This window comes from Salmo salar, chromosome 08, assembly GCF_965601325.2.
Source record: "Salmo salar chromosome 08, fSalSal1, whole genome shotgun sequence".
Classification (NCBI taxonomy): Eukaryota; Metazoa; Chordata; class Actinopteri; order Salmoniformes; family Salmonidae; genus Salmo; species Salmo salar.
In genome coordinates, this window is record NC_138298.1 from 15,625,001 (window position 1) to 15,652,573 (window position 27,573).

The following is a 27,573-nucleotide window of genomic DNA, read 5'->3' on the forward strand; positions in this document are numbered from 1 at the left end:
GCTTTCTGCAAAAAGTTCATTCGGCTTTATTCAGAGAACGTTCTGAGGTCCAAATAACAAAACATCATTATATACCAGGCTCCTCATTTACTCACACTCCTCCACACAAACCGTAGTTAACCTACGCACATCTCCTGGTTGTACTGAGTGAATCACCTTCTCCTGTAATTCACCTGTTGGACACAAAATCTTGGACATACGGGTTTGGTTAACAAACAGTCTTCTCATGTGCTCTGCTAGTATTTCTTCAACTTCTATGTCTACCTGTTCTGGTATCTCTAACTCTGGCATTCTATTTGTTCAATCCGATTAGCTAAAATGTCATCCATCATTTAAAAAGATGGATCCTAGTAAACCAAATCTAGGGATAATATCTTGACTTAAAATTTTACCTACCATAATCATGTCCACCAAGTAAGTTGGTAACGCTTCTACCCATTTGCTATACTTATTTATTATTGTTAAACACCCCTTTCTTCCCCTCACTTCGGAATAGTTCAATAAGTCCATTTCCAACTACAATTTTAAAAAAAAGAAGTAATTATCCTCTCGGCCATGAAGTCTTTCCTAACCTGCAGTGTTTCCTTACATACTCTACCATACTTACACCCTCGTGATACATGGCTCCTCCCATGTGTCAATATTGCCACATATCTAAACAGTATCTTTGGTAAGATTAGTAAATTATCCTTATGTCAGACCTTCTCTTGTAGGATTGCCCCCTTTCATTTTCCACATGTCCAATTCTCCCTGGTTGCACTCCTGGATTTTAGAAAAATCAACATGTCCTAATATCAAGATTATTCCATGGCTACTTAAATTTATCTCGAAACCCTCAATGATCCTGGATCACCTACAGATGTCATATATTCCTGTCCCGTTGGCTTAGAATATATCCTAAATACTTGACATAAGTCTACCATTATTAAACTTATTCAACAACAAAATATAATAATACTATTATATCAATTCCACAGCCTTGTTGTGTTAAATCTCTTCCACTAAATACAACAACAGCTGACTACTTAAAGGAAAATACTTGTCTAAATAATGTATAAAAAGACTACTACTGGTCAAAAGATATTCAAACAACAATCAGATCAAAATGATTAATCATCTGAACTACTCCACAAAGGAAAATTATTGTGCCCTTATCGTTCTAGGAAAAATAGACTTAAGGAAGCCTACCCTTAGTCTAAGGCTTTGCCCTTTCAGTCTTCTCATTGGTTCAAATTAAAAATATGTCTAAGAACTTTAAACTCCATCATCATTATCAGTTATACAAATTCCCTTAAAATTAGTATTACAAATTACCTTAAATTCACTATCCAAATGGCTTCTCAATGTGGCTGATCAGACCACAAAGGGAAGCCACTATAGAAGTCAAAAGTCATATCACCCTTTCAGAACCATGTTTCTTACTACATTAGACAAATGAAAGCTAAGAACTTTATCTACATTTTGTATCCCAGGTTCCCAGAACATTCCCTATCAAAAGAATTTCACGTGTTTAATTAAAACTCAGAAAACAGAACTTCAACGATTCCATGTGTGTATTACTTCTAAGATTCCATATGTGTCGATACCCCTTTAAGAAATCCTGTCCCTAGGAATTTGAAACACTCCTTTTTCCAGAAAATACAACCAGTTTGTCAGCATTTCATCATACTACACCGATTCAAAAACCCAAAAGTTGACTACAAACAAAACCTAATAATACTTATAATTCCATTGAACTCCCCCCAATCATTAGTTTTAAACTTCCTCAATGGTTATGTGATTGAACATGCCCTACCCTTGCATACAATACTGTACTTCAAATCTATGAAACTCCCATACCTAATATACTCCTTGACTAGTTTGGCCCAAGCAACCCCTTCAGTCTGTCTGAAAACAGTCATTATACACACACAACTGTGATTAATGTGCACTGTCCCTGTAAAATAAAATTAACTCAGCCTGAGGTCAATGGTTGCCAATTCAACACCTCACAGTCTGTGTCCTCTGAATCTTCACTGTCATTCCCCTCATCTAGTCATGCCTGTTTTTCCTCATCCTTGGACTCCTCTTGCTCTCTCGTTCGCCTACGTTCCCTCTTCTATCTATCCCTAAACTGTCTCTGTCTACTGTTCCTTGGTTCGGCCTTACAATCCTCTGCCATGTGGCCTGTTTTATTGCAGTTGTAGCACTTTCTGTCCTGGGGTTCTATCCACTTTCTACTCTCCCTGTTTCCCACTTTCTCCTTTTGACAATCTCGGTTATTATGTCCCGTATTGTTACAATGTTTCAATGGTGCCTCACAATCCCTTGCATAATGCCCCGACTTGTCACAATTGAAACATTTGAATCCCTCTCTCTCTCCTAGAGTGGTCATCAAATAATCTGCTCTTTTCCGTTCCTTCTTTTCTTTCTCACTTTTCTTATACTGCTCATAGTGAACTGCATATCTCTTCACTTCTCTCAGCTCTGCTAGCCCCCACCCTACGAGGTTCTGTTTGATGGCACGACTTATCTCGGGACGCATTCCACTGAGGAAAGCAATTTTTAATTGCTGATAATACGGAGCATGAAATTCATCCACTACCGGGGGTTCTATTAACCTCCCTGGGCGAGGTGGGACGTTGGTGAACAGCCAGTGGAATCGCGTGGCGCGAAATACAAATACCTAAAAAATGCTATAACTTCAATTTCTCAAACATATGACTATTTTACACCATTTTAAAGACAAGACTCTCGTTAATCTAACCACATTGTCCGATTTCAAAAAGGCTTTACAGCGAAAGCAAAACATTAGATTATGTCAGGAGAGTACCCAGCCAAAAATAATCACACAGCCATTTTCAAAGCAAGCATATATGTCACAAAAACCAAAACCACAGCTAAATGCAGCGCTAACCTTTGATGATCTTCATCAGATGACACTCCTAGGACATTATGTTATACAATACATGCATGTTTTGTTCAATCAAGTTCATATTTATATCAAAAACCAGCTTTTTACATTAGCATGTGATGTTCAGAACTAGCATACCCACCGCAAACTTCCGGTGAATTTACTAAATTACTCATGATTAACTTTCACAAAATGCATAACAATTATTTTAAGAATTATAGATACAGAACTCCTTTATGCAATCGCGGTGTCAGATTTTAAAATAGCTTTTCGGCGAAAGCACATTTTGCAATATTCTGAGTACATAGCCCGGCCATCACGGCTAGCTAATTTCACACCCACCAAGTTTGGCCCTCACCAAACTCAGATTTACTATAAGAAAAATTGGATTACCTTTGCTGTTCTTCGTCCGAATGCACTCCCAGGACTTCTACTTCAACAACAAATGTTGTTTTGGTTCTAAATAATCCATAGTTATATTCAAATACCTCCGTTTTGTTAGTGCGTTCAGGTCAGTATCCGAAGGGTGACGCGCGAGCGCATTTCGTGACAAAAAATGTCAAAATATTCCATTACCGTACTTCGAAGCATGTCAAACGCTGTTTAAAATCAATTTATGCTATTTTTCTCGTAAAATAGCGCTAATATTCCAACCGGGCGACGTTGTATTCATTCAAAGGCTGAAAGATTTTTTTTTTAGAATTCTCATGAACGCGCTTCTCAGTCTCACTGTTCCCAGGCTGACCACTCACAAACAGAGCTGCTGTACTTCGCCCAGAGACTGCAGACACCCCATTACACTTTCTGGCGCCTTCTGAGAGCCAATGGAAGCCTTAGAAAATGTCACGTTACAGCAGAGATGCTGTATTTTCGATAGAGATGCAACAGAAGGAGAACAAATTGTCACACAGGGCACTTCCTGTATGGAATCTTCTCAGGTTTTGGCCTGCCATATGAGTTCTGTTATACTCACAGACACCATTCAAACAGTTTTAGAAACTTTAGAGTGTTTTCTATCCACATCTACTAATTATATGCATATTCTCATTTCTGGGCAAGAGTAGTAACCAGTTTAAATCGGGTACATTTTTTTATCCGGCCGTGCAAATACTGCCCCCTAGCCCCAACAGGTTAACCCACTATTTGCGTTGAACATGTCCTTTAATCGCTCTAGGTATTGGCTTATAGTCTCACTGTCTTCTTGTTTACACTCGTGAACCTTAGAGAAATCTGCATGTCGGTGACAGTGGTCCCTCAGATTATTACACAGCTGTATGATTTTCTCGACATGCTGTCCATCTATTGCCCAGGGCACTACTATCAAATCACCATGTCCTGGTACCCAATTTCCCCCTTTCTTTTGACTGTCTCTATCCACTTTTCTCAATAAAGTTGCTAAATTCTGTCCTCCTTTCTGTGTCTCTTCCTCTCTACCGCCCTTTCTCTTGGCCCCCTCCACTCTTTTTCTAGCTTCCTCCAGCCAAACACGAGCGGTGTCAAGGCCTTCTGTACGCTGCTTCTCTGTCTTATCCCCACAGATCCCATGTATTTGTTTTACCATTAATTCCAATCTTTAAACATTTAAACATCCATCAAAATTGTACTTCTTCCTCCATTTCGGCCCAAAATAAAATGTTCCTCTTATCTTTTCCCAGCATAAAACGCTCATCTTCCGTTAATACCGGGATCCCCTTAGAGGATTTACTACCCATGTTTGTTAAATTACTATCGTAGTTATTCTGCTCCTTCTCACAATCTAGAATTTTAGAAGGAATATTCGTATGAATCCTGAATTATCTTCTTATTCTATGTGCTTTTTTAAAACTCTGATTCAATTACAATCTGTGTCTACTTGTTATTAATCTTTATGTGTATGCTATTTACCGTTGTTAACCTAGAATTGAAGAATAATTATTCGTATGGACCCTGACACATTGTTTATATCTCACGCGTAGACAAACCAGTACCTGTCTTTTCTCGCGACTTGAATGAACAATATCTTCACCTCTCACGCAACTAATGATGTGTGTGTTTTTAAGTCAATTTAAAACTTCTATGTGTATCATTACCCGATGTATTTCCTTCTCACAATATAGAATTTTGTTTTTAGAATGGTCATTCGTATGGACCCTGACACTGTTTATATCTCACGCATAGACGAACCTGTCTTTCCCCGCGACTGTTGACTGAACAATATAGTCACCTCACACGCGACCAATCATCCCAGCATAATCATTCTCTCTCTCTAAACTTTTTCTATAGAGTTGTTTGATCGGACATTAGGTCGCATAGGTATGCAATTATAAGCTACTTTCCAGGGGTCGTAAAGCCCTAGTTAATGGCCTATTTATCTATTGCTCCCTTGTAACAATAATATCTCTTATCTCACTCCGCCATATTAGGTTTCCCTTCTCCCATGGATATCAGACCTAAATGGACTCCCCCTTAAAGATCTGACTATCCCCTTATAGTCTGTTGACCCTTTTTTACGTTATCAGGTCTCACCATAAGCGCTAGTTTAGTTTTTTGCAGTGGCCACAGTTGCCAAGGGTCATTACAGATCCTGTTTTGCCGTTTTCGAATTTACAACTAATTCCTTTCTTCCATTCGCACAGAATACTTGGTTGCTTTTACAACATTTTTCTCTATGCAAACTCATAAAGACAGGTCACCAGCTATAAACTTCCCCGATTTCAGCATCTAACACCCAGAGTACATTAAAATCCTCTAATCGCTCCCGCCTTTCACTCTCACATCAAATGGCTTTTGCCTTTCACTCTCACATCAAAAATGCCAACATACAGGTGTATCACTCATTTCATCATGTAATGCAGACATACTGGTGTATTGCTCATTTCATCATGTATTGCAGACATACAGGTGTATTACTCATTTCACTATGTAATGCAGGTGCTATCACTCATTCATCATTTAATGTAATCATACAGGTGCTATTCCCCAAAACAATGAATAAAGTGCACTGACCTTGTTATTTGCAGCTGAGGTTTTAATGTTGGTAAAATCTCGTCACCGCCTCTGTCGCATACCAGTTTGCCACTGGCCTATAAAGAACCCTCAGCACGGGGCCAGGACTTTGATCTACGGATATTTAATCCGCCCTGCACGGTTTCGGTGTCTTCCTGGACCGACAAAGGCAGATATTGAGATCCGAGCTCGAAGGACCAATTGTTAACGGAATTTTATATCTTAATGATAATAATTAGCAGTCAATAAGCCTTGACTAATCCCCAGGGTTTGCAAGACACTGGGTTTAATAATAATTAGGCAAGGACTCAGCTTTCTGCAAAAGGTTCATTCGGCTTTATTCAGAGAACGTTCTGAGGTCCAAATAACAAAACATCATTATATACCAGGCTCCTCATTTACTCACACTCCTCCACACAAACCGTAGTTAACCTACGCACATACATTTTCACAAACACTAGATTTATGAAACACTCCTCGGATTTCTCACAACCGCTAATCACTATCCAGCGCTGTCTGTGCTCTCCCCCCCGAGATTAGAGAAACCTTGGAGGTACCTCCCCGTTTTCTCCAAAGTCTCTCCAAGTTTCTAGGTCGGGTAAAACAGAGGTCTACTGTTCTCTTATCTCCCTGCTACTAAAACACCCCTGCTTAAAAACACACACCCCCATTTTGTCCCGGCCCTCTACTAGACCTTATGGGACTAACCATTCAGTACCTTAATTATTCATTATCCATGCTACATAACTACTAATTAATAATGGATTATTGATTCATTTACCTTTATTAGATAATTCTCTTATCAATGTCCTGCCCAGATTTCTATATTTGTTTCAATCTCTCCCTATCCCTGTGCCCGCAGCATTCTTTTCCTCTCTCGACAAGCTGACCAGACGGTTTATCTGGCATGGCAAAACCCCTAGGCTTAGCCTGGATAAACTGACCCTTAATTACGGTCAAGGGGGCTTAAACCTCCCCAATTTCAGAATGTATTACAGGGCTGCGCAGTCTAGATTTCTGATTGATCCAGTTTAATTTCCTCCATCAGCTCTATATCACCCCAACTAGATTACACAAGTTCAACCCTGATATCTCCTCCCTGTGTTTTAGATGTGGCTCAGATGAAGGAACATTCCTCCATTCCACTTGGCAGTGTTCAAAACTACACGGTTTCTGGCAGGGGGTATGCGATACCATATCCTCAATTCATGGGGCTGTATTCCCTTTAGACCAGGTCGTCTGTCTACTGGGTAACTGTACTAATTCCAATCTTAGGCAAAGCCATACTATAAAGCTAACAGAAATATTGCTAGCGATTGCCAATAAATGTATTGCCTTGAAATGGTAATTGGATTCCTCCCTGCCAGTTGCAATGTGGCTATCGGAAGTTAATAGTAGTATACGACTGAAGAAAATTACTTACTGCTTGAGGAATAAGTTGGAGACATTTTATAGAATTTGGCAACCTTTTATTGATTATATGGAGAATCTCCCCTCGCATCACATTGATTGCATCTCTATATAATCCTCATGTAATGTTTCACACTTAATGTATAATATGTAGCCTACGGCAGGTTTTATTCTGATAATTTTTTTGTCTTTTTTTGTTGTTGTTGCACTTACATTGTCTGTCATCTTGAAAGTTTGTCACTTTGTTATATTGTTGTCTAATATCTTCTCATTTTTGTTTTGAATGTTCTTAATTGGAAAATGCTAAGAAAATAAATAATAAAACCTGACCACTCGGTGCATTCAACATGTCAACACTTCTCACAAATACAAGTAGTGATGAAGTCAATCTCTCCTCTAATTTGAGCGAGGAGAGATTGACATGCATATTCATGTTAGCTCTGTGTACATTTAAGGGCCAGCTGTGCTGCCCTGGTCTGGGCCAGTCCCTCTTTTGTGGCACCTGACCACACGACTGAGCAATAGTCCAGGTGTGACAAAACTAGGGCCTGAAGGACCTGCCTTGTTGATAGTGTTGTTAAGAAGGCAGGGCAGTGCTTTATTATGGGACAGACCTCTCCCCATCTTATCTACTGTCACATCAATATGTTTTCACCATTACAGTTTACAATCCAGGGTTACTCCAAGCAGTTTATTCTCCTCAATTTACAAAATTTCCACATTATTCATTACAAGATTTAGTTGAGGTTTAGTGAATGATTTGTCCCAAATACAATGCTTTTAGTTTTTTAAATAATACTAAGTAATGTATTTATTGCCACCCATTCTGAAACTGACTGCAGCTCTTTAAGTGTTGCAGTGATTTCACTTGCTGTGGTAGCTGACATGTATAGTGTTGAGTCATCAGCATACATAGACACACAGGCTTCACTCAGAGCCAGTGGCAGGTCATTAGTAAAGATTGAAAAAAGTAAGGAGCCTATAAGTGTGCTGAAAATCTGTTGTTCATTTTTTTGCTGTGAAACAGCATTGTATCTGGTCAAACACTATTTTTTTCAAAAGTTTACTAAGGGTTGGTAACAGGCTGATTGGTCGGCTGTTTGAGCCAGTAAAGGGTGCTTTGTTATTCTTGGGTAGCGGAATGACTTTTGATTCCATCCAGGCCTGAGGGCACACACTTTCCTGTAGGCTTAGATTGAAGAGGTGGAAATATCATCCGCTATCATCCTCAGTAATTTTCCATCCAAGTTGTCAGACCCAGGTGGCTTGTCATTGTTGATAGACAACAATACTTTTTTCACCCCTTCCACACTCACTTGTCTTTCATAATTTGGTCAGTTATGCATGGATGTGTAGGTTCAGAATTTGTTGTTGGCATGTCATGCCTAAGTTTGCTAATCTTGACAATGAAAAAATAAAGTAGTTGGCAATAGAGGGTTTTGTGATGAATGAGCCATCTGATTCAATGAATGATGGAGCCGAGTTTGCCTTTTTGTCCAAAATGTCATTTAAGGTGCGCCAAAGCTTTTTCCTATCATTCTTTATAATTTCTGTTTCATAGTACAGTTTCTTCTTTTTGTTCAGTTTAGTCACATGATTTCTCAATGTACAGTACATTTGCCAGCCAGACTTATTTGCCATTCCTTTTCCCCTCATCCCTCTCAACCATACCATTTTTCAATTCCTCATCAATCCACAGGGATTTAACCATTTTTACAGTCATTCTCTTAGTGGATGCATGCTTATTAGTAAATGGAATAAAGAATTTCAGAAATTTGTCAAATGCAGCTTCTGGTTGCTCCTCATTACATAGAGCGGTTTTCCTAATTTAATTCAATACATTTTATTGGAAACATTCTTTACATTGGGCTTTCTGACATAACACGTTTCATTGTAAACATAAACACTGGGAAGCTCTCGCCATTCAAACTTTCCCGCCAGAGAAGCTCTTGCCATTCAAACTTCCACGCCAGTTAATTATGAACGGTGTGGCCTATTTTATATCCAGCAAGCAAGAGCAAAGTACTTCTTTCCATGTATGTATGTATGTATGTATGTACGTACATGTCAAATGTTTGGACACACCTACTCATTCCAGGGTTTGTCTTATTTTTACTATTTTCTACATTGTAGAATAATAGTGAAGACAGACTATGAAATAACACATATGGAATCATGTGTGGGGGTGCTTTGCTGGGGGCACCGTCTGTGATTTATTTAGAATTCAAGGCACACTTAACCAGCATGGCTACCACAGCATTCTGCAGCGATACGCCATACCATCTGGTTTACGCTTAGTGGAACTATAATTTGTTTTTCAACAGGACAATGACCCAACACACCTCCAGTCTGTGTAAGGGCTATTTGACCAAGAAGGAGAGTGATGGAGTGCTGCATCAGATGACCTGGTCTCCACAAATCTCCCGACCTCAACCCAATTGAGATGGTTTGGGATGAGTTGGACCGCAGAGTGAAGGAAAAGCAGCCAACAAGTGCTCAGTATATGTGGGAACTCCATCAAGACTGTTGGAAAAGCATTCCAGGTGAAGCTGGTTGAGAGAATGCCAAGAGTGTGCAAAGCTGTCAAGGCAAAGGGCAGCTACTTTGAAGACTCTCAAATATAAACTATATTTTGATATGTTTAACACTTTTTGGGTTACTACACGATTCCATGTGTTATTTCATAGTTTTGATGTCTTCACTATTATTCTACAATCGTAAAAAATATAATAAAACCATTGAATGAGAAGGTGTGTCCAAACATTTGACTGGTACTGTATACTGATCAAAAATATGTGAAGTGTTGGTCCCATGTTTCATGAGCTGACATAAAAGATCACAGAAATGTTCCATATACACAAAAAGCTTATTTCTCTGAAATTTTGACCACAAATGTTTACATCCTGGTTGGTGAGCATTTCTCGTTTGCCAAGATAAGCCAGCCATCTGACAGGTGTGGCATATCAAGATTAAACAGCATGATCATTACACAAGTGCACCTTGTGCTAGGGACAATAAAATGCCACTAAAATGTGCAGTTTTGTCACACAACACAATGCCACAGATGTTTCATGTTTTGAGGGAGTGTGCAATTGGCATGCTGACTGCAGGAATGTCCACCAGAGCTGTAAATTTCCAAATTAAATTCAGTGAATTTCTTAAAAATAAAACTGGTGAAACATTTAAAAAGTTACGTTTTTAGATTAAACTATACTAAATATATTAATGTCACCAAATAGTTGATTAAAACTATGTTTTGCAATGAATGTTACAGTAGCCTCAACAGCACTCTGTAGGGTAGCACCACTGACCGCCACTGGAACCCACTAAGGTGTTTCAGATGTTAAGCTTATGCTCATTTTGCAGCAGTGTGTAGAATGGAGATACCGAGATGTGAAGTGTGCAGGAGAGCATGGGCCAAATTAATATGTAGTATTGGTGGGGGGGAAAAAACTTTTAATTATGGGGGTGCCCATGTTGCTGGGAATCAGAAGTGCCTGGTGCGAGAAAGACAGGTTGAGGTTGCCATGGTCAAAAACACATAGAATAAACAAACATACGGTCAATAACACAATAGAGAAAAAGTCTGTATACAGTGTGTGCAAATGAGGTAAGATAAGGGAGGTAAGGCAATAAATAGGCCATAGTGGCGAAATAATTACAATTTAGCAATTAAACACTGGAGTGATAGATGTGCAGAAGATGAATGTGCAAGTAGAGATACTGGGGTGCAAAGGAGCAAAAAAATAAATAACAGTATGGGGATAAGGTAGTTGGATGGACTATTTACAGATGGGCTATGTACAGGTGCAATGACCTGTGAGCTGCTCTGACAGCTGGTGCTTAAAGCTAGTGAGGGAGATATGGGTCTCCAGCTTCAGTGATTTTTGCAATTCGTTCCAGTCATTGGCAGCAGAGAACTGGAAGAAAACGCGGCCAAAGGAGGAATTGGCTTTGGGGGTGACCAGTGAAATATACATGCTGGAGCACGTGCTACAGGTGGGTGCTGCTATGGTGACCAGTGAGCTGAGAAGGCGGGGCTTTACCTAGCAGAGACTTGTAGATGACCTGGAGCCAGTGGGTTTGGCGACGAATATGAAGCGAGGGAGGGCCAGCCAACGAGAGCATACAGGTCGCAGCGGTGGGTGACAAAATATGGGGCTTTGGTGACAAAGCGGATGGCACTGTGATAGACTGCATCCAATTTGCTGAGTAGAGTGTTGGAGGCTATTTTGTAAATGACGTCGCCGAAGTCAAGGATCGGCAGGATAGTCAGTTTTACGAGGGTAAGTTTGGCAGCATGAGTGAAGGATGCTTTGTTGCAAAATAGGAAGACAATTCTAGATTTATTTTTGGATTGGAGATGCTTAATGTGAGTCTGGAAGGAGAGTTTACAGTCTAACCAGACACCTAGGTATTTGTAGTTGTCCACATATTCTAAGTCAGAACCGTCCAGAGTAGTGATGCTGGATGGGCGGGCAGGTGCAGGGCAGTGATCGGTTGAAGAGCATGCATTTAGTTTTACTTGCATTTAAGAGCAGTCGGAGGCCACAGAAATAGAGTTGTATGGCATTGAAGCTCGTCTGGAGGTTAGTTAACACAGTGTCCAAAGAAGGGCCAGAAGTATACAGAATGGTGTCATCTGCGTAGAGGTGGATCAGAGAATCACCAGCAGCAAGAGCGACATCATTGATGTATACAGAGAAAAGAGTCGGCCCGAGAATTGAACCCTGTAGAGACTGCCAGAGGTCCGGACAACAGGCCCTCCGATTTGAAACACTGAACTCTATCTGATAAGTAGTTGGTGAACCAGGCGAGGCAGTCATTTGAGAAACCCAGGCTGTTGAGTCTGCCGATAAGAATGTGGAGGATTAATAGAGTCGAAAGTCTTGGCCAGGTCGATGAATAGAGCTACACAGTATTGTCTATTATCGATGGCGGTTATGATATCGTTTAGGACCTTGAGCGTGGCTGAGGTGCACCCATGACCAGCTCAGAAACCAGATTGCATAGCGGAGAAGGTATGGTGGGATTCGAAATGGTCAGTGATCTGTTAATTTGGCTTTCGAAGACCTTTAGAAAGGCAGGGCAGGATATAGGTCTGTCGCAGTTTGGGTCTAGAGTGTCTCCCCCTTTGAAGAGGAGGATGACCGCGGCAGCTTTCCAATCTTTGGGGATCTCAGACGATACGAAAGAGAGGTTGAACAGGCTAATAATAGGGGTTGCAACAATGCGGTGGATAATTTTAGAAAGAGAGGGTCCAGATTGTCTAGCCCTGCTGATTTGTAGGGGTCCAAATTTTGCAGCTCTTTCAGAACATCAGCTATCTGGATTTGGGTGAAGGAGAAATGTGGGAGGCTTGGGCAAGCTGCTGTGGGGGGTACAGTGCTGTTGACCAGGGTAGGGATGGCCAGGTGGAAAGCATGGCCAGCCGTAGAAAAATACTTATTGAAATTCTCAATTATTGTGGATTTATCGGTTGTGACAGTGTTTCCTAGGCTCAGTGCAGTGGGCAACTGGGAGGATGTGCTCTTATTCTCCATGGACTTTACAGTGTCCCAGAACCTATTGGAGTTTGTGCTGCAGGATGCAAATTTCTGTTTGAAAAAGCTAGCCTTTGTTTTCCTAACTGCCTGTGTATATTGGTTCCTAACTTGCCTGAAAAGTTGCACATCGCGGGGACTATTTGATGCTAATGCCATACGCCACAGGATGTTTTTGTGCTGGTCAAGGCAGTCAGGTCTGGAGTAAACCTGGATGATGAGTTAAGGGTGAGTAGTAGGCCTAGGCCAATACATAGTGATACAAATTTGTGCTTCACTCAAGGTTGGCTTCTTCTTAGCATTCATGCCCATGGTTATCAACTGCATCGCAGAATTGGAATGTAAAAAAAAAACAGAAAATAGATATGGTGGCAGCTGCATTGAAATACTTGGGTGTATGAGGTTTTACTGCAGAAGAGTTACAACACCGTTGGCCTGGTGTAGGATCAGTTAGGGTCAAATTAGTGGAATGGGGGTGTTGGTATATAGGTGTAGGGTTTGTTGGTGGAGCAGTGTTTTGCTTTTTAATTTTTGTTTCACAAAATGTTACGTGATCGACCACACACTACCGCACAGTAGGTGGCGGCAAGCACAAACAAAATGTGTGAACGCCAAAGACACCAAAGAGTAAGAAGTAAACGGACGTGAACAGTGAGTTTCCACGTTAGTGTTTTTATAGTCGTTATTTAGACGTTTATTAACACATTGGAAATCAAAATATGACTCCTTTAACTGCACAGAATCACATACTTAATTCGCGTTGGAGACAGGACTTGATATTATCTTGGTAACGATAGCTAGCTGCTAACAATGGCTAACTGTATGGTTTTTCACACTCAAATAGCCTCCGTTATGGAGGTGCTAGCTAATGCAGCCGTGGCAGATGTATGTAAACTTGTAGACGACGACTATGCAGTATTTCGTTTGGAAATAACTCAAAGCCAGAAAGAAAACAGGGTTTTGCGGAGGAAACTACAGCTACTCGAACTGAAGGTGACACGGGAGCGCGCAGAGAGGACAATGCAACAGCGCGTCGTCACCAGTCGTCCCAGAAGTGTCAAGATTCCCGACCGATACAAAATGGCAAGAGGTACCATTAGCATTGGGCCGAGACAACCCCTCTGCGCATGTGACTTTTGACGCGTTAACCAGAAATGGGTCTGTTTTTGGGTCGGATGCAATAATTGCCCTAATTACTTAGCCATCTTGCACAAAGACACTATCATATTCTAAACATATTGATTTACTGCATTTCCTAGTATTTACTCATTGAAAACAATATGATGCATGGAACATAATCGATCAATAAATAGTATATCAATAAGTTATGCTAAGTGTTACCTTACATCCTTGCCAATTCTAGTCAGTGTCAAAACTGTCAATAGTGTGTACAATATAGAGTTGAGCATTGATAGTACCTAACCACCTCTTGGCTCCTGAGTGGCGCAGCGGTCTAAGGCACTGCATCTCAGTGCAAGAGGTGTCACTACAGTCCCTGGTTCGAATTCAGGCTGTATCCCATCTGGACGTAATTGGGAGTCCCATAGGGCGGTGCACAATTGGCCCAGCATCGTCCGGGTTTGGCCGGGGTAGGCTATCATTGTAAAGAATAATTTGTTCTTAACTGACTTGCCTAGTTAAATAAAAGGTTACATTTCCCCCCAATCACTTTCTCAGGTGAAGGACATCTCACTGGAGGCCACAGGAGCTTTGTGAAGCCAGTGGGAGACAATACATGGACAGATGACCAACCAATCACTGTTGATGAGGGGAGTGGATCCTCAACCCAGCACGTTATCATGATAGAGGTTAGTGTAATCGTATTACATCAGAATTACAGTACATCAAATGTGTCCCGTTTATTTCAGAAAGGCTCCCGTCTGCTATGCTTACATGTACATACTTATTAATCTGCCAAGGTTGAGCTTGTGAGACTTCCCTATGACATTGTTATCCTATTCAACTCATGTACCGGTAATAACCTCCTCTCTTAATGTGTCAGTCTGCAGATGCCAAGGCTGCAGGTCCTGGGGTCAAGCAGGAGAGGACTGAAGGAGAGGACCCACGGCACAGCAGAGACATCCAGACTGGTGCGGCTGTAGCCATGGAGGACCCCGCCACCATCCCAGCGCAGCCCAGCTCCCGACACAGCATCACGGAGGTCAGTGGAACGCTGAACGCCATCCTTAGGTCAGAGTCAGAGACTTTAACTGTGACGCAAAGGCTTTTACACACAGGATCTGACGACAGGTCAGACACAGAGAGACTGGGGAGACTGGGCTGTCCTCCTGCTCCCGGCTCAGAGTATTTACTTTACAGTAACCCAAGCCTGGTTCATTCCCATCGGGACTCAGGTGACGCGTTAGAAGCTGGTAATGATCGATCTTGTTCTTACGCTATAGAGATGGACCCTGGCAACATATCCTTAGGTTTAGAGACACATGCTGATTCGTCTAGAGGGGACTGGAACCGGTACAGTAGTAGTGTATACTCTGAAGGGTGCCTAGATAAGAAAGGGGAGTGTCTAGTTGTAGATGAAGTGACTGTGAAAGTGGAGGGCGACGTTCCTCCCACATGGAATGCAGCTTGTGCAGGACTCTCACAGGGCAGAGATTTCTTAGATTACAGTTTAGAGAGGAATCTAAATGTTGTGACCCACTCCCCTTTACACGTGCTCAGGGATCGCGACCCAGTGTCCACGTCGATTGCGCCTTCCGATTTACAAGGCTGTGTCCTTTTCGATCAGGTATTGAACTCAAACGACAGGGCTAGAGCCCAGACTCAGGGAGGGGGAGCCACATCAGGCAATAGTAAAGAGAAACGGTTCCTCTGCATGTTCTGTAACAAAGGCTTCAGCTGCACCCAGAAGGTGGAGATCCACCAGAGGGTCCACACAGGGGTGAAACCCTTCAGCTGTACCCAGTGTCACATGCGCTTTGCCCAGGCTGGCCACCTGAAGAGGCACCAGAGGGTCCACACAGGGGTGAAACCCTTCAGCTGTACCCAGTGTCAAATGCGCTTCGCTCAGGCTGGTGACCTGAAGAGGCACCAGAGAGTCCACTCAGGGGAGAAACCCTTCAGCTGCCAGATGTGTGAGAAGAGGTTCTCCCGCCAGCACCAGCTGAAGATGCACCTGAAGGTCCACACAGGAGAGAGGGCATTCTCCTGAAGGCATATATAGATTTCTGTGTTTAATATTTCTGAATATTATATTGCATCCAGACATTGTGTAATAAGGCATACATATACATACGCAGAGTCATGTAGTAACCCAAAAAGTGTTAAACAAATCAAAATATATTTTATATTTGAGATTCTTCAAAGTAGCCACCCTTTGCCTTGATGACAGCTTTGCACACTCTTGGCATTCTGTCAACCTGCTTCACCTGGAATGCTTTTCCAACAGTCTTGAAGGATTTCCCACAGACCACTTGTCAGCAGACCACTTGTTGGCTGCTTTTCCTTCACTCTGCGGTCCAACTCATCCCAAACCATCTCAATTGGGTTGAGGTCGGGTGATTGTGGAGACCAGGTTATCTGATGCAGCACTCCATCACTCTCCTTCTTCATCAAATAGCCCTTACACAGCCTGGAGGTGTGTTGGGTCATTGTCCTGTTGAAAAACAAATTATAGTTCCACTAAGTGCAAACCAGATGGGATGGCGTATCGCTGCAGAATGCTGTGGTAGCCATGCTGGTTAAGTGTGCCTTGAATTCTAAATAAATCAGAGTGTCACCAGCAAAGCACCATCACACCACCTCCTCCATGCTTCACGGTGGGAACTACACATGCGGAGATTATCCGTTCACCGACTCTACGTCTCACAAAGACACGGCAGTTAGAACCAAAAGTCTCATCCACAGGTCTAATGTCCATTGCTCGTGTTTCTTGGCCCAAGCAAGTCTCTTCTTCTTATTGGTGTCCTTTACTAGTGGTTTTTGTGACTGCACTTGAAGAAACTTTAAAAGTTCTTGACATTTTCCAGATTGACTGACCATGTCTTAAAGTAATGATGGACTGTCATTTCTCTTTGCTTATTTGAGCTGTTCTTGCCATAATAAGGACTTGGTCTTTTACCAAAATAGGGTTATCTTCTGTATACCACCCCTTCCTGGTCACAACACAACTGATTGGCTCAAACGCATTAAGAAGGAAAGAAATTCCACAAATTAACTTTTAACAAGCACACCTGTTAATTGAAATGCATTCCAGGTGACATTATGAAGCTGGTTCAGAGAATGCAAAGCTGTCGAAGGCAAAGGGTGGCTACTTTGAAGAATCTCAAATACTAAATATATTTTGATTTGTTTAACACTTTTTTTGGTTACTACATGATTCCATATGTGTTATTTCATAGTTGATGTCTTCACTATTATTCTACAATGTAGAAAATAGTAAAAATAAAGAAACCCTGGAATGAGTAGGTGTGTCCAAACTTTTGACTGGTACTGACTGTATGTATGCATTTACTTATATTTGTTGTATTATACAGGGCGCATTTGAAAAAGAGACCTAGGTCTCTGTCCTTCCTGTAAAAATAAAGGTTAAATTAAAAAAAGACAACGTATAGAAAATTGGGTTCCGCTTTAAATGACATTCAGCTTGTAAAAGCTTCATAAACACTACAAATGTGCTACAAATCTATTACCATATGTCATGCTTTATAAAGGGTTCATAAATGTGGCATAACTGTGACAACCACCAATGTCATGTGACATAACCCACTAACGTGCTTTATTAAGGGTGGCATAATCACCGCTTATTAAAGGTCTTTATTATTTTGAGGCTTCACAAAGCATTTATAACCCTGTCATGCATCTTGCTAATTGATTGGACATTACAAAGGTAAGATATTGGGTTCGATTTCCAGGACCACCCATATGTAAAATGTATTCATGCACGACTAAGTCGCTTTGAAAAAAAGCATCTGCTAAATTTTACATATTATTTTTCACTAAAACATTTCTAGGATGGCACAACCTCTTTCCCTCTTGGGTGCATAGTCAATATTGGACCCGACCTCAACTTCCCCCAAAGTGCTCCCCCCCCCAAAATGTTCAACTTTTTTTTCCCCTATTTCTTTTTTAATTTTTTTTTTACCAAATTCCGTTTTCTTTTTTTCTTCTTCCGGGTTTGGGATTAAGCACAATTTTCAGGATTATCGGTGTTCACAACTATGCTTAAACCACATCAGGACATGGATGACTTAAGGTCTGGGAAAAATCTAAGTAACTTTATTTTTGAGTGTAGTTGCAGTTTATTTCAGTAAGCATGCCCTGCACCATTGTTTGGTTAGCAGGTGTTCTGTAGTGCATTAAGTGCATGTGATAAGAGTCGACCACCAATGGAATGAGTGGAGTAAAAGGCCAGCAACACTCCATATTATTCAGAAATGACACCATACAGTGCATTCGGAAATTTTTCAGACCCCTTGAATTTTTCCACATTTTGTTACATTACAGCCTTATTCTATAATGGATTAAATGTTTTTCCTCATCAATCTACACACAATACCCCATAATAACAAAGCATAAACATTTTTTTTTTTAAATCCACATTTATTACAATTAAAAAACAGATACCTTATTTACATAACTGTTCAGCCCCTTTGCTATGAAACTCGAAATTGAGCTCAGGTTTATCCTGTTTCCATTGATCATCTTTGAGATGTTTCTTCAACTTGATTGGAGTCCACCTGTGGCAAATTCTATTGATTGGACATGATTTGGAAAGGCACACACCTGTCTATATAAGTTCCCACAGTTGACAGTGCATGTCAGAGCAAAAACCAAGCCATGAGTTCGAAGTAATTGTCCGTAGAGCTCCGAGACATGATTGTGTCGAGGCACAGATCTGGGGAAGGGTACCAGTGGCCTCATCATTCTTAAATGGAAGAGGTATGGAACCACCAAGACTCTTCCTAGAGCTGGCCATCCGGCCAAACTGAACAGTCGGGGGAGAAAGGCCTTGGTCAGGGAGGTGACCAAAAACCCGATGGCCACTCTGACAGAGCTCCAGAGTTCCTCTGTGGAGGTTGAAGAACCTTCCAGAAGGACAAACATCTCTGCAGCACTCCACCAATCAGGCCTTTATGGTAGAGTGGCCAGACAGAAGCAACTCCTCAGTAAAAGGCACGACAGCCCGCTTGGAGTTAGCCAAAAGGCACCTGATTCTCTGGTCTGATGAAACCAAGATTGAAATCTTTGGCCTGAATGCCAAGCATCACATCTGGAGGAAACCTGGCACCATCCTTACAGTGAAGCATGGTGGTGGCAGCATCATGCTGTGGAGATCTTTTTTAGCGGCAGGGACTGAGAGACTAGTCAGGATCGAGGGAAAGATGAATCGAGCAAAGTACAGAGAGATCCTTAATGAAACCCTGCTCCAGAGTGCCCAGGACCTCAGACTGGGGCGAAGGTTCACCTTCCAACAGGACAAGGACCCTAAGAACACAGCCAAGACAACGAAGGAATTGCTTCGGGACAAGTCTGAATGTCCTTGAGTGACCAAGCCAGAGCCCGGACTTGAACCCGATCTAACATCTCTGGAGAGACCTGAAATTAGATGTGCAGTGATGCTCCCCATCCAACTTGACAGAGCTTGAAAGGCTCTGCAGACAAGAATGGGAGAAACTCCCCAAATACAGGTGTGCCAAGCTTGTAGCTTGAATTTAAATGTAACTTTTTTTAAAGGTTGAGTTTGTAGTAAAGTGTTGAGTTAGACGAAATACTGTAGCTCCTTCCTAAATCATTATTTCAAATCATTTTGGTGACTTCACAGCAAATGCTACCTATTCGAAATGTAACTAGCTAGCAGGCTCAGCTAAATACAAATCCCCCTATATACAGCGACATCATGAGATTTGTAAATGAAAGAGGAATATAATAATACAAATTGAATGGAGTTTCCCCATCTTCCCATTTTGTTTCTGGCAGAGCACAGAAATGCCCTTATCCAGGATGTGTGACAAAGGCATTTCCTAACGGATCTGCTAACTTTCTTTGTTGTTACATTAAAAGTTGAAACCAACAAGCAGTACCTCCAGCAGGAAGAGAGGCAAGAACCATTTGTCCGCCATCTCACTGACAAGCTACACTATTCACAGCCCTGTGTAATATTCAATGCAATCGCATTATTATAGTTTTTGAAACATGTCTTTAATGCATATTTGTTTTAGCTGTTAGGGAATTATAACTGTTAATACATTTGTTCACATCAAAGGCTTTATGTATGTGTTATAAATGACCAAAGGGGTCTGACTTTAAAGTACAGCGTCACGCATTATAGCATCTTTATGGATGTGTTATGAATGACTGACTCACTTCAAACTAAGTATTACAGGACACTACATAGTGTCAATAAATAGGTTATTAACAGTCTGCTGATTTATGAAGGTTCTCTCATGATCCACAGGTTATTGTATGGTGAGAGAGGTATTTGATGGACCTGCAAAATGTGTGTGTGTCAGAACCAAGAAGATTTGGGAGTAGTCCAACCTGAAATTACCACACCAGGTATTACTCTACTGTTCCCATGCTGGAGACCAGGGCTTGATTACAATGTTGCCAACATTTTGTGGCTGATCTTTCAGTGTGGGAGTGGATGAATGTGTCAAAGACCTGACTGGGCCCAGCACCGCGCATATGGCTCATTTTTGTTTGTGTGTGTGTGTTTCTGTACTGAGGAACATGTAACTTGGTTCCAGAAGAAAGACACTTTCAATTTCTTTCAGTTGGGGGCTTTCATCAAGGTAAGTGTTTATTGGTGTAAAGTCGTCCTTAGGCTATTGCGCACACACAGCACATACTGTATAAACCTGGGATATCAACAATTCAAAGTTGGCCTTAGTGGGAGTGGCCATAGAATTCTATAGGAGTGACCTTACTGAGTATAACATATGTCATCATCACTAAACAAAGTCATAATTATGGCTAAACCCTGCCCATTTCCACAATTGATTTTCTTAAGTGATTTTAAACCTAACCCTAACTAATGAAGGCTAAGTTTGATGCGTTGGTCCACAAGACTTTCCACACATTAGGACGGAAGTGTCTGGGAATGAGATTAGGTGTAACATGACATTAGAGCATATGCCATCCTTCAGCACAACATGTCACCCTTTATAAAGCACATGTTTATATCATATTTGACATAGTAGGTTACGTCACATTTGACATTGGTGATTGCCACATTTATGAACCTTTTATAAAGAATGACATATGGTTATAGATGCTTTTTATATATATTTAACCTTTATTTCACTAGGCAAGTCAGTTAAGAACAAATTCTTATTTACAATGACGGCCTACCCGGCCAAACCCGGACGACGCTGGGCCAATTGTGCGCCGCCCTATGGGACTCCCAATCACCGTCAGATGTGATGCAGCCTGGACCCTAACTAGGGACAGCAGTGAGGCCTCTTGCACTGAGATGCTGCGCCACTCGGTAGCCCAATGTAGTGCTTATGAAGGCTATAAACTGAACGTAATTTAAAGCGGGACCGTCCAATATGAAAAAATAATTGTATTTAAGCTAATTGGCCACTCTAAAGGGCCGCAAATGAGCAGCAAATTCCTCTGGGTGTTAACTCTGTGATTTGAAACTAAAGTGACCCTGAATAAAATGGATCCCCCTTTTACTGCATACAGAAAATTATGTAAGGTGCCATAAATGATAGTACACACACAAAAAACATTGACCAGTTTGTATTTAATTTTGTTTTCAATCCTATCAAAATATATTTTAGAAATACTTGTAATTATTGGTTGTATGATAACTAGTATAAAATATCGATAATTCTGCACATTTTCGCCTTAATTATTAATGTACAAAGTAATAGGAAAGAATTCTTATTCTGAAGGATTCCAAAAATCCGTGACCTGGAAGTACTTAGCTAGTTATTCTTGCCTGCTTCAGTGGTAAAAACATTTACGTTTTTATTAACGTTTTTATTGTTGTGATTTAGACGCTTGTTAACACCCTGGAAGTCTAAATATGACTTAACTGCACTGCATCACATACTTACCCTAGGTCATATTTTAATTCGCGTTGCAGACGGGGCTTGGTTGATAACATCTATCTAGATAACGCTAGCTGCTAACAATGGCTAACTGTATGGTTTTTCACACTCAAATAGCCTCCATCATGGAGGTGCTAGCGAATGCAGCCGTGGCAGAGATCTGTAAACTCGTAGACGACGACTATGCAGTGTTTCGTGTGGAAATAACTCAAAGCCAGAAAGAAAACAGGACATTACGGAGAAAACTACTGGAACTGAAGGTGGCACGGGAGCGCGCAGAGAGGACAATGCGAGAGCGCGTCCTCGCCAGTCGTCCCAGTGTCAAGATCCTCGACCGATACAGAGGAATGGCAAGAGGTACATTTTTGCAGGAGGACGACGAGGGTGCGCTGCCTGTCGCCTCTAGTGTATAGCACAGTGCCCATCTCCCCGTTTCCCTCTGCACTAGGTACAGATTGTAACACCAGATAATGAATGTGATTCAACCAAACATTTTTGGACCATTATACTCGTAGTTACAGGTGTGGCTATACAAAACGTCGCCAGAGATGAACTAATCTCACCTGGTATTGGCGATACTATCTTCGTCCTCGATTTGTGGAAACAGGAGTCTAATCAAATGTTTGTGTCCAGTTGCAGGGAGTCCGTTTTATTTTAAAAACTGTACATTTTCTCAATTCAATCCGATTTTTGGTCCATGAAGTAACCAAGATCGGTGCCTGTCATCATGACGTTAGACAGTTTTGGGTGGACTCACCTGTCTCAATCAATGGTGGAGTTAATTTTGCTTGGCGGTGCACCTGGTAAGTGGAGATTAATTTATGGACCAATGGAATGGTCTAAAATGCCCAAACTCTGGTGCGTCATTCAAAACGAACTCAACCAGTGAGAGAAGATTTGAAAAAGACAGGATTGAACATTGTTGGATTAGTTAATGGACCCCCAAAAAATGATTTATTTTAATAACGGAGCATTTTCTAAATTCAAACAGACCCCCTGCAACTGGACAGACATTCTATGAGACTCCTGTTTCCACTAATTGAGGATGAAGATAGTACCGCCAATACCGGGTTAGTTGAAAAATCTCTGGCTACATTTTGTATTGCCACACCTGTAACTACTAGTACTATAGATACCAAATGTTTTGGTTAAATCACATTATCCGGTGTTAGTCTGTAGCCCCTCTGCACATGTGTTTTATCCAAAATTGGATCCTGGTCAATTTTTGGATAGTATGTATTAATTCCCCTATTTACTGAGCTATCTAGCACAAAGACACTATCATATTCTAACCAGATTCTTGATTTACTGCTTTTCTTATTATTTCCTCAATGAAAACAATGCGATGCATGGAACATAATACATCTATCAAGAAGTTATAAGAAGTGTTACCTTACATCCTTGCCAATTCTAGACGGTGTCAATAAATATACTGTTAATCACTGACAGTAGCTAACCTAACCACCTCTTTTTCCCCAATCACTCTCTCAGGTGAAGGACATCTCACTGGAGGCCACAGGAGCGTTGTGAAGCCAGTGGGACACAATACATGGAGAGATGACCAACCAATCACTGTTGACGAGGGGAGTAGAACCTCAACCCAGCACGTTATCGTGATAGAGGTTAGTGTTGCATTTAAAAATGAATTACAGTTCCTTTTGCAAATCAAATGTGGCCCATTTATTTCAGAAAGGCTCCCCTCATCTATTCACTTGCTTACATGTACATCCTCATTTATCTGCCATAAGGGAGCTTGTGAGGCCCTATGGCAACTCAACTAATGTATAACCTCCTCTCGTCTTGTCAGTCTGCAGATGCAGAGGCTGCAGGTCCTGGGGTCAAGCTAGAGAGATCTGAAGGAGATGAGTGCCCACGGCACAGCAGAGAAATCCAGACTGGGGTGGATGGAGCGCCCCTTGTAGCCACGGAGGACCCCACCACCGCCCCAGCGCAGCCCAAGACCCAATGCAGTATCACAGAGGTCAGTGGAACGCCGAACGCCATCCTCAAGTCAGAGACAGACACCGAGACTTTAACTGTAACACACAGGCTTTTACACACAGGATCTGACCACAGATCAGACCCAGAGAGGCTGGGGAGACTGGGCTGTCCTCCTGCTCCTTGCTCAGAGTATATACCGGTATTTCCCCATAGCCAAAGGACAGTTCATTCCCATGGTGATAGTGACGTGTTAGACACTGGTGATGATCCGTCTTGTTCTTACACTACAGAGATGGACCCTGGCAACATATCCTTGGGTTTAGAGACACAAACTGATCTGTCTAGAGGGGACTGGAACCAGTACAGTAGTAGTGTATACTCTGAAGGGTGCCTAGATAAGAAAGGGGAGGGTCTGGTCGTAGATGAGGTGACTGTGAAAGTGGAGGGCGATGTTCCTCCCACATGGAATCCAGATAGTCACCTAGGAGACGGACACTCACAGGGCAGATATTTCTTAGATTACAGGGGAAGTTTAGAGACAAATCCAATAGTCGCAACCCACTCCCCTTTACACTCATTCAGGGATCGTGAGCCAGCGTCCACCTCAATGGGGCATTCCGATTCAAACGGTCTCGTCCCTTTTGATCAGGTATTGAACTCAAACGACAGGGCTAGAGCCCAGGCTCCGGGAGGAGGAGCAACATCAGGCATTATTAAAGCGAAACGGTTCCTCTGCATGTTCTGTAACAAAGGCTTCAGCTGCTCCCAGAAGGTGGAGATCCACCAGAGGGTCCACACAGGGGAGAAACCCTACAGCTGCCCCCAGTGTCACATGCGCTTCACCCAGGCTGGTGACTTGAAGAGGCACCAGAGGGTCCACACCGGGGAGAAACCCTACAGCTGCCCCCAGTGTCACATGCGCTTCACCCAGGCTGGCAGCCTGAAGAGGCACCTGAAGGTCCACACAGGGGAAAGGCCGTTTGCCTGTACGCTTTGCGGGAAGAGGTTCTCAGAGAGGACCTACCTCAGGATACACCAGCAGAAAAACCATCCCACTCTATAAAATGTAAACCATTCTACTTTATAGCTTATTACATTTAGATCAAACCCTGCATCAAATACAGATTCATTTTCATTGTTGTCTGCAGAAAAGATCCACAGATGCATTTGGAATAATGAGATTAACAGATTTCATTGTTGAATATTCCTGGTTAGAATATTGCATGCAGACATTGTGTGATATATATATATATATATATAAGCCTAAAAAGTCTGTAACATAGTGTTTGTACTGAATAGTCTATATGATGTTAGGAAATGCCTGTTTCATTTTTAATGGTGTATTTTAAAATGTGTTTATGTTCAATAGAATGAAAAGTCCCATTTTGGTGACTCTTTAGTATTCAGTACCAGTCAAAAGTTTGGAAACACCTACTCATTTAAGGCTTTCTTTATTTTACTATTTTCTACATTGTTGAATAATTGTTAAGACATCAAAACTATACAATAACACATGTAGTAACAAAAAAACAAAAAAAGTGTTGACAGATAAATATGAGATTCTTCAAAGTAGTCACCCTTTGCCTTTGACAGCTTTGCACACTTTCAACCTGCTTCATGAGGAATGCTTTTCTAACAGTCTTGAAGGATTTCCCACATATGCTGAGCACTTGTTGGCTGATTTTCCTTCACTCTGCCATCCAACTTATCCCAAACCATCTCAACTGGGTTGAGGTCAGGTGATTGTGGAGACCAGGTCATCTGATGCAGCACTCCACTCTCCTTCTTGGTCAAATAGCCCTTACACAGCCTAGAGGTGTGTTGGGTCATTGTCCTCTTGTAAAACAAATGATCGTCCCACTAAGCACAAACCAGATGGGATGACATATCACTGCAGAATGCTGTGGCAGCCATGCTGGTTAAATGTGCCTTAAATTCAAAATAAATCACTGACAGTGTCACCAGCAAAGACACCTCCATGCTTCACGTAAACCACACATGTGGGAACCACACATGTGGAGATAATTCGTTCACCTACTCTTCGTCTCACAAAAACACAGCGGTTGGAACGAAAAATCTCAGATTTGGATTTATCAGACCAAAGGACAGATTTCCACCAGTCTAATGTCCATTGCTCGTGTTTCTTGGCCCAAGCAAGTCCCTTCTTATTGGTGTCCTTTTAGTAGTGCTTTCTTTGCAGCAATTCGACCATGAAGGTCAGATTCACGAGGTCTCATCTGAACAGTTGCTGTTGAGATATTTGTTACTTGAACTCTGTGAATAATTTATTTGGGCTGCAATCTGAGGTGCCGTTAACTCTAATGAACTTATCCCCTGCAGCAGAGGTAACTCTGGGTTTCATCATACCGCTTGATGGTTTTTGAGACTGCACTTCAAAGTTCTTAGTGTTCCGCATTGACTGACCTTCGTTTCTCTTTGCTTATTTGAGCTGTTCTTACCATAATATAGACTTGGTCTTTTACCAAATAGGGCTATCTTCTGTATACCACCCCTACCTTGTCACAACACAACTGATTGGCTCAAGCGCGTTAAGGAGGAAATGAATTCCACAAATTAACTTTGAACAAGCCCCACCTGTTAATTGAAAGGCATTCCAGGTGACTACCTCTGAAGCTGGTTGAGAGAATGCAAAGCTATCGTCAAGGCAAAGGGTGGCTACTTTGAAGAATTCGTTTAACACTTTTTTGGTTACTACACGATTCCACGTGTTATTTCATAGTTTTGATGTCTTCTATTATTCTACAATGTAGAAAAGTGTTTTTAAATTTTTTTTTATGGAATGAGTAGGTGGTTACTGGTACTGTACATCACATCTGATCTCACCCTATTCTGCATATACCCGACAGCGCTTTATAACCAGTATACACTTACTAAATATACCTACACATACCCACACTAACAAACACCTACTCTACACGTCCAAATAGTTTAGTCAGGTTTGTCTGACTTGACTTATTATAGTGAACTTATATTTACACACATCTCTAAATGTGGAAAATGCATTGTTGTACAATTGACTAGGTATCCCCCTTTCCCATCATATTTATGTCCACCATGATGGGTTTAACAACCATGAAGTCATTCTGTAACCACAGTATAGGACGCAAACGTAGTGGGGATGGGTAAACGCTCCGGGACCATACTTACAAAAATTAGAGGTTAAATTAAAGCATCCGCCAATTAAAATCATTGACGTATTTGCACGTGATTAAAGGCTTCATGTTAACTGTTCCCATTACATAAACTTGCACATTTACTCCTATGCTAATCTCACCAGGTGGCCTTGATTATTTCCTGTAATAAATTGTGTATTTACAAATTAAAATCGTCAACGTAGTTGGATGTGTTTCAACACTTTTTCATGGAAGCGTCCTTAACAGAAGTATAACCGCACACTGATAATCATAGCAACTACATCACGTGTATTTGACTTACTGGTCAAATTGCTGTGTAGAGTGACTAGCTCAGTTCGAATCTCACTTGAGATTTCCCTCCCTTTGAAATTCAATGTATTTTGTGTTAAGGGACGTAGCCTACAGCCAACAGTTAGAAAATTAAGGTTAATAATTAATATAATAAGGAGCTACCTTTTTCTTCAGCCTTGCAGACAATCTGCTATGGCCTAATAATCATATTGCATAGGCTATATTATATGGACTTGTAAATGTAGGCCAACGTTTTATATGCATATTTATAATAATCTACTTCGTCACGTTATTTGACTCGACGAGCATTCAAGTGTAATAGAGTAGGATTACAG

General features: G+C 41.5%; 2 protein-coding genes across 3 annotated transcripts; both read left to right on the forward strand.

The window, feature by feature from the left end:
* The first annotated feature begins 13,432 nt into the window (after positions 1-13,432).
* Positions 13,433-17,253, forward strand: LOC106606468 (uncharacterized). The gene is made up of 3 exons (XM_014202681.3): positions 13,433-13,921; positions 14,509-14,639; positions 14,834-17,253. Exons 1-3 carry the CDS (start codon positions 13,642-13,644, stop codon positions 15,998-16,000), a joined length of 1,578 nt encoding a protein of 525 aa, XP_014058156.1. The 5' UTR covers positions 13,433-13,641; the 3' UTR covers positions 16,001-17,253.
* Positions 17,254-17,471: 218 nt separating this feature from the next.
* On the forward strand, positions 17,472-27,149 carry LOC123742526 (uncharacterized). 2 transcript variants are annotated; one of them, XM_082978185.1, is made up of 4 exons: positions 17,472-22,208; positions 23,343-23,473; positions 23,659-23,832; positions 24,545-24,674. In XM_082978185.1, the coding sequence occupies exons 1-4, from the start codon at positions 21,935-21,937 to the stop codon at positions 24,650-24,652; spliced, it is 687 nt and encodes a 228-aa protein (XP_082834311.1). In that variant the 5' UTR covers positions 17,472-21,934; the 3' UTR covers positions 24,653-24,674. The 2 variants fall into 2 exon arrangements, with proteins under 2 accessions (XP_082834311.1, XP_082834310.1); XM_082978184.1 differs by having other exon boundaries at positions 23,659-27,149.
* Positions 27,150-27,573: the final 424 nt, after the last annotated feature.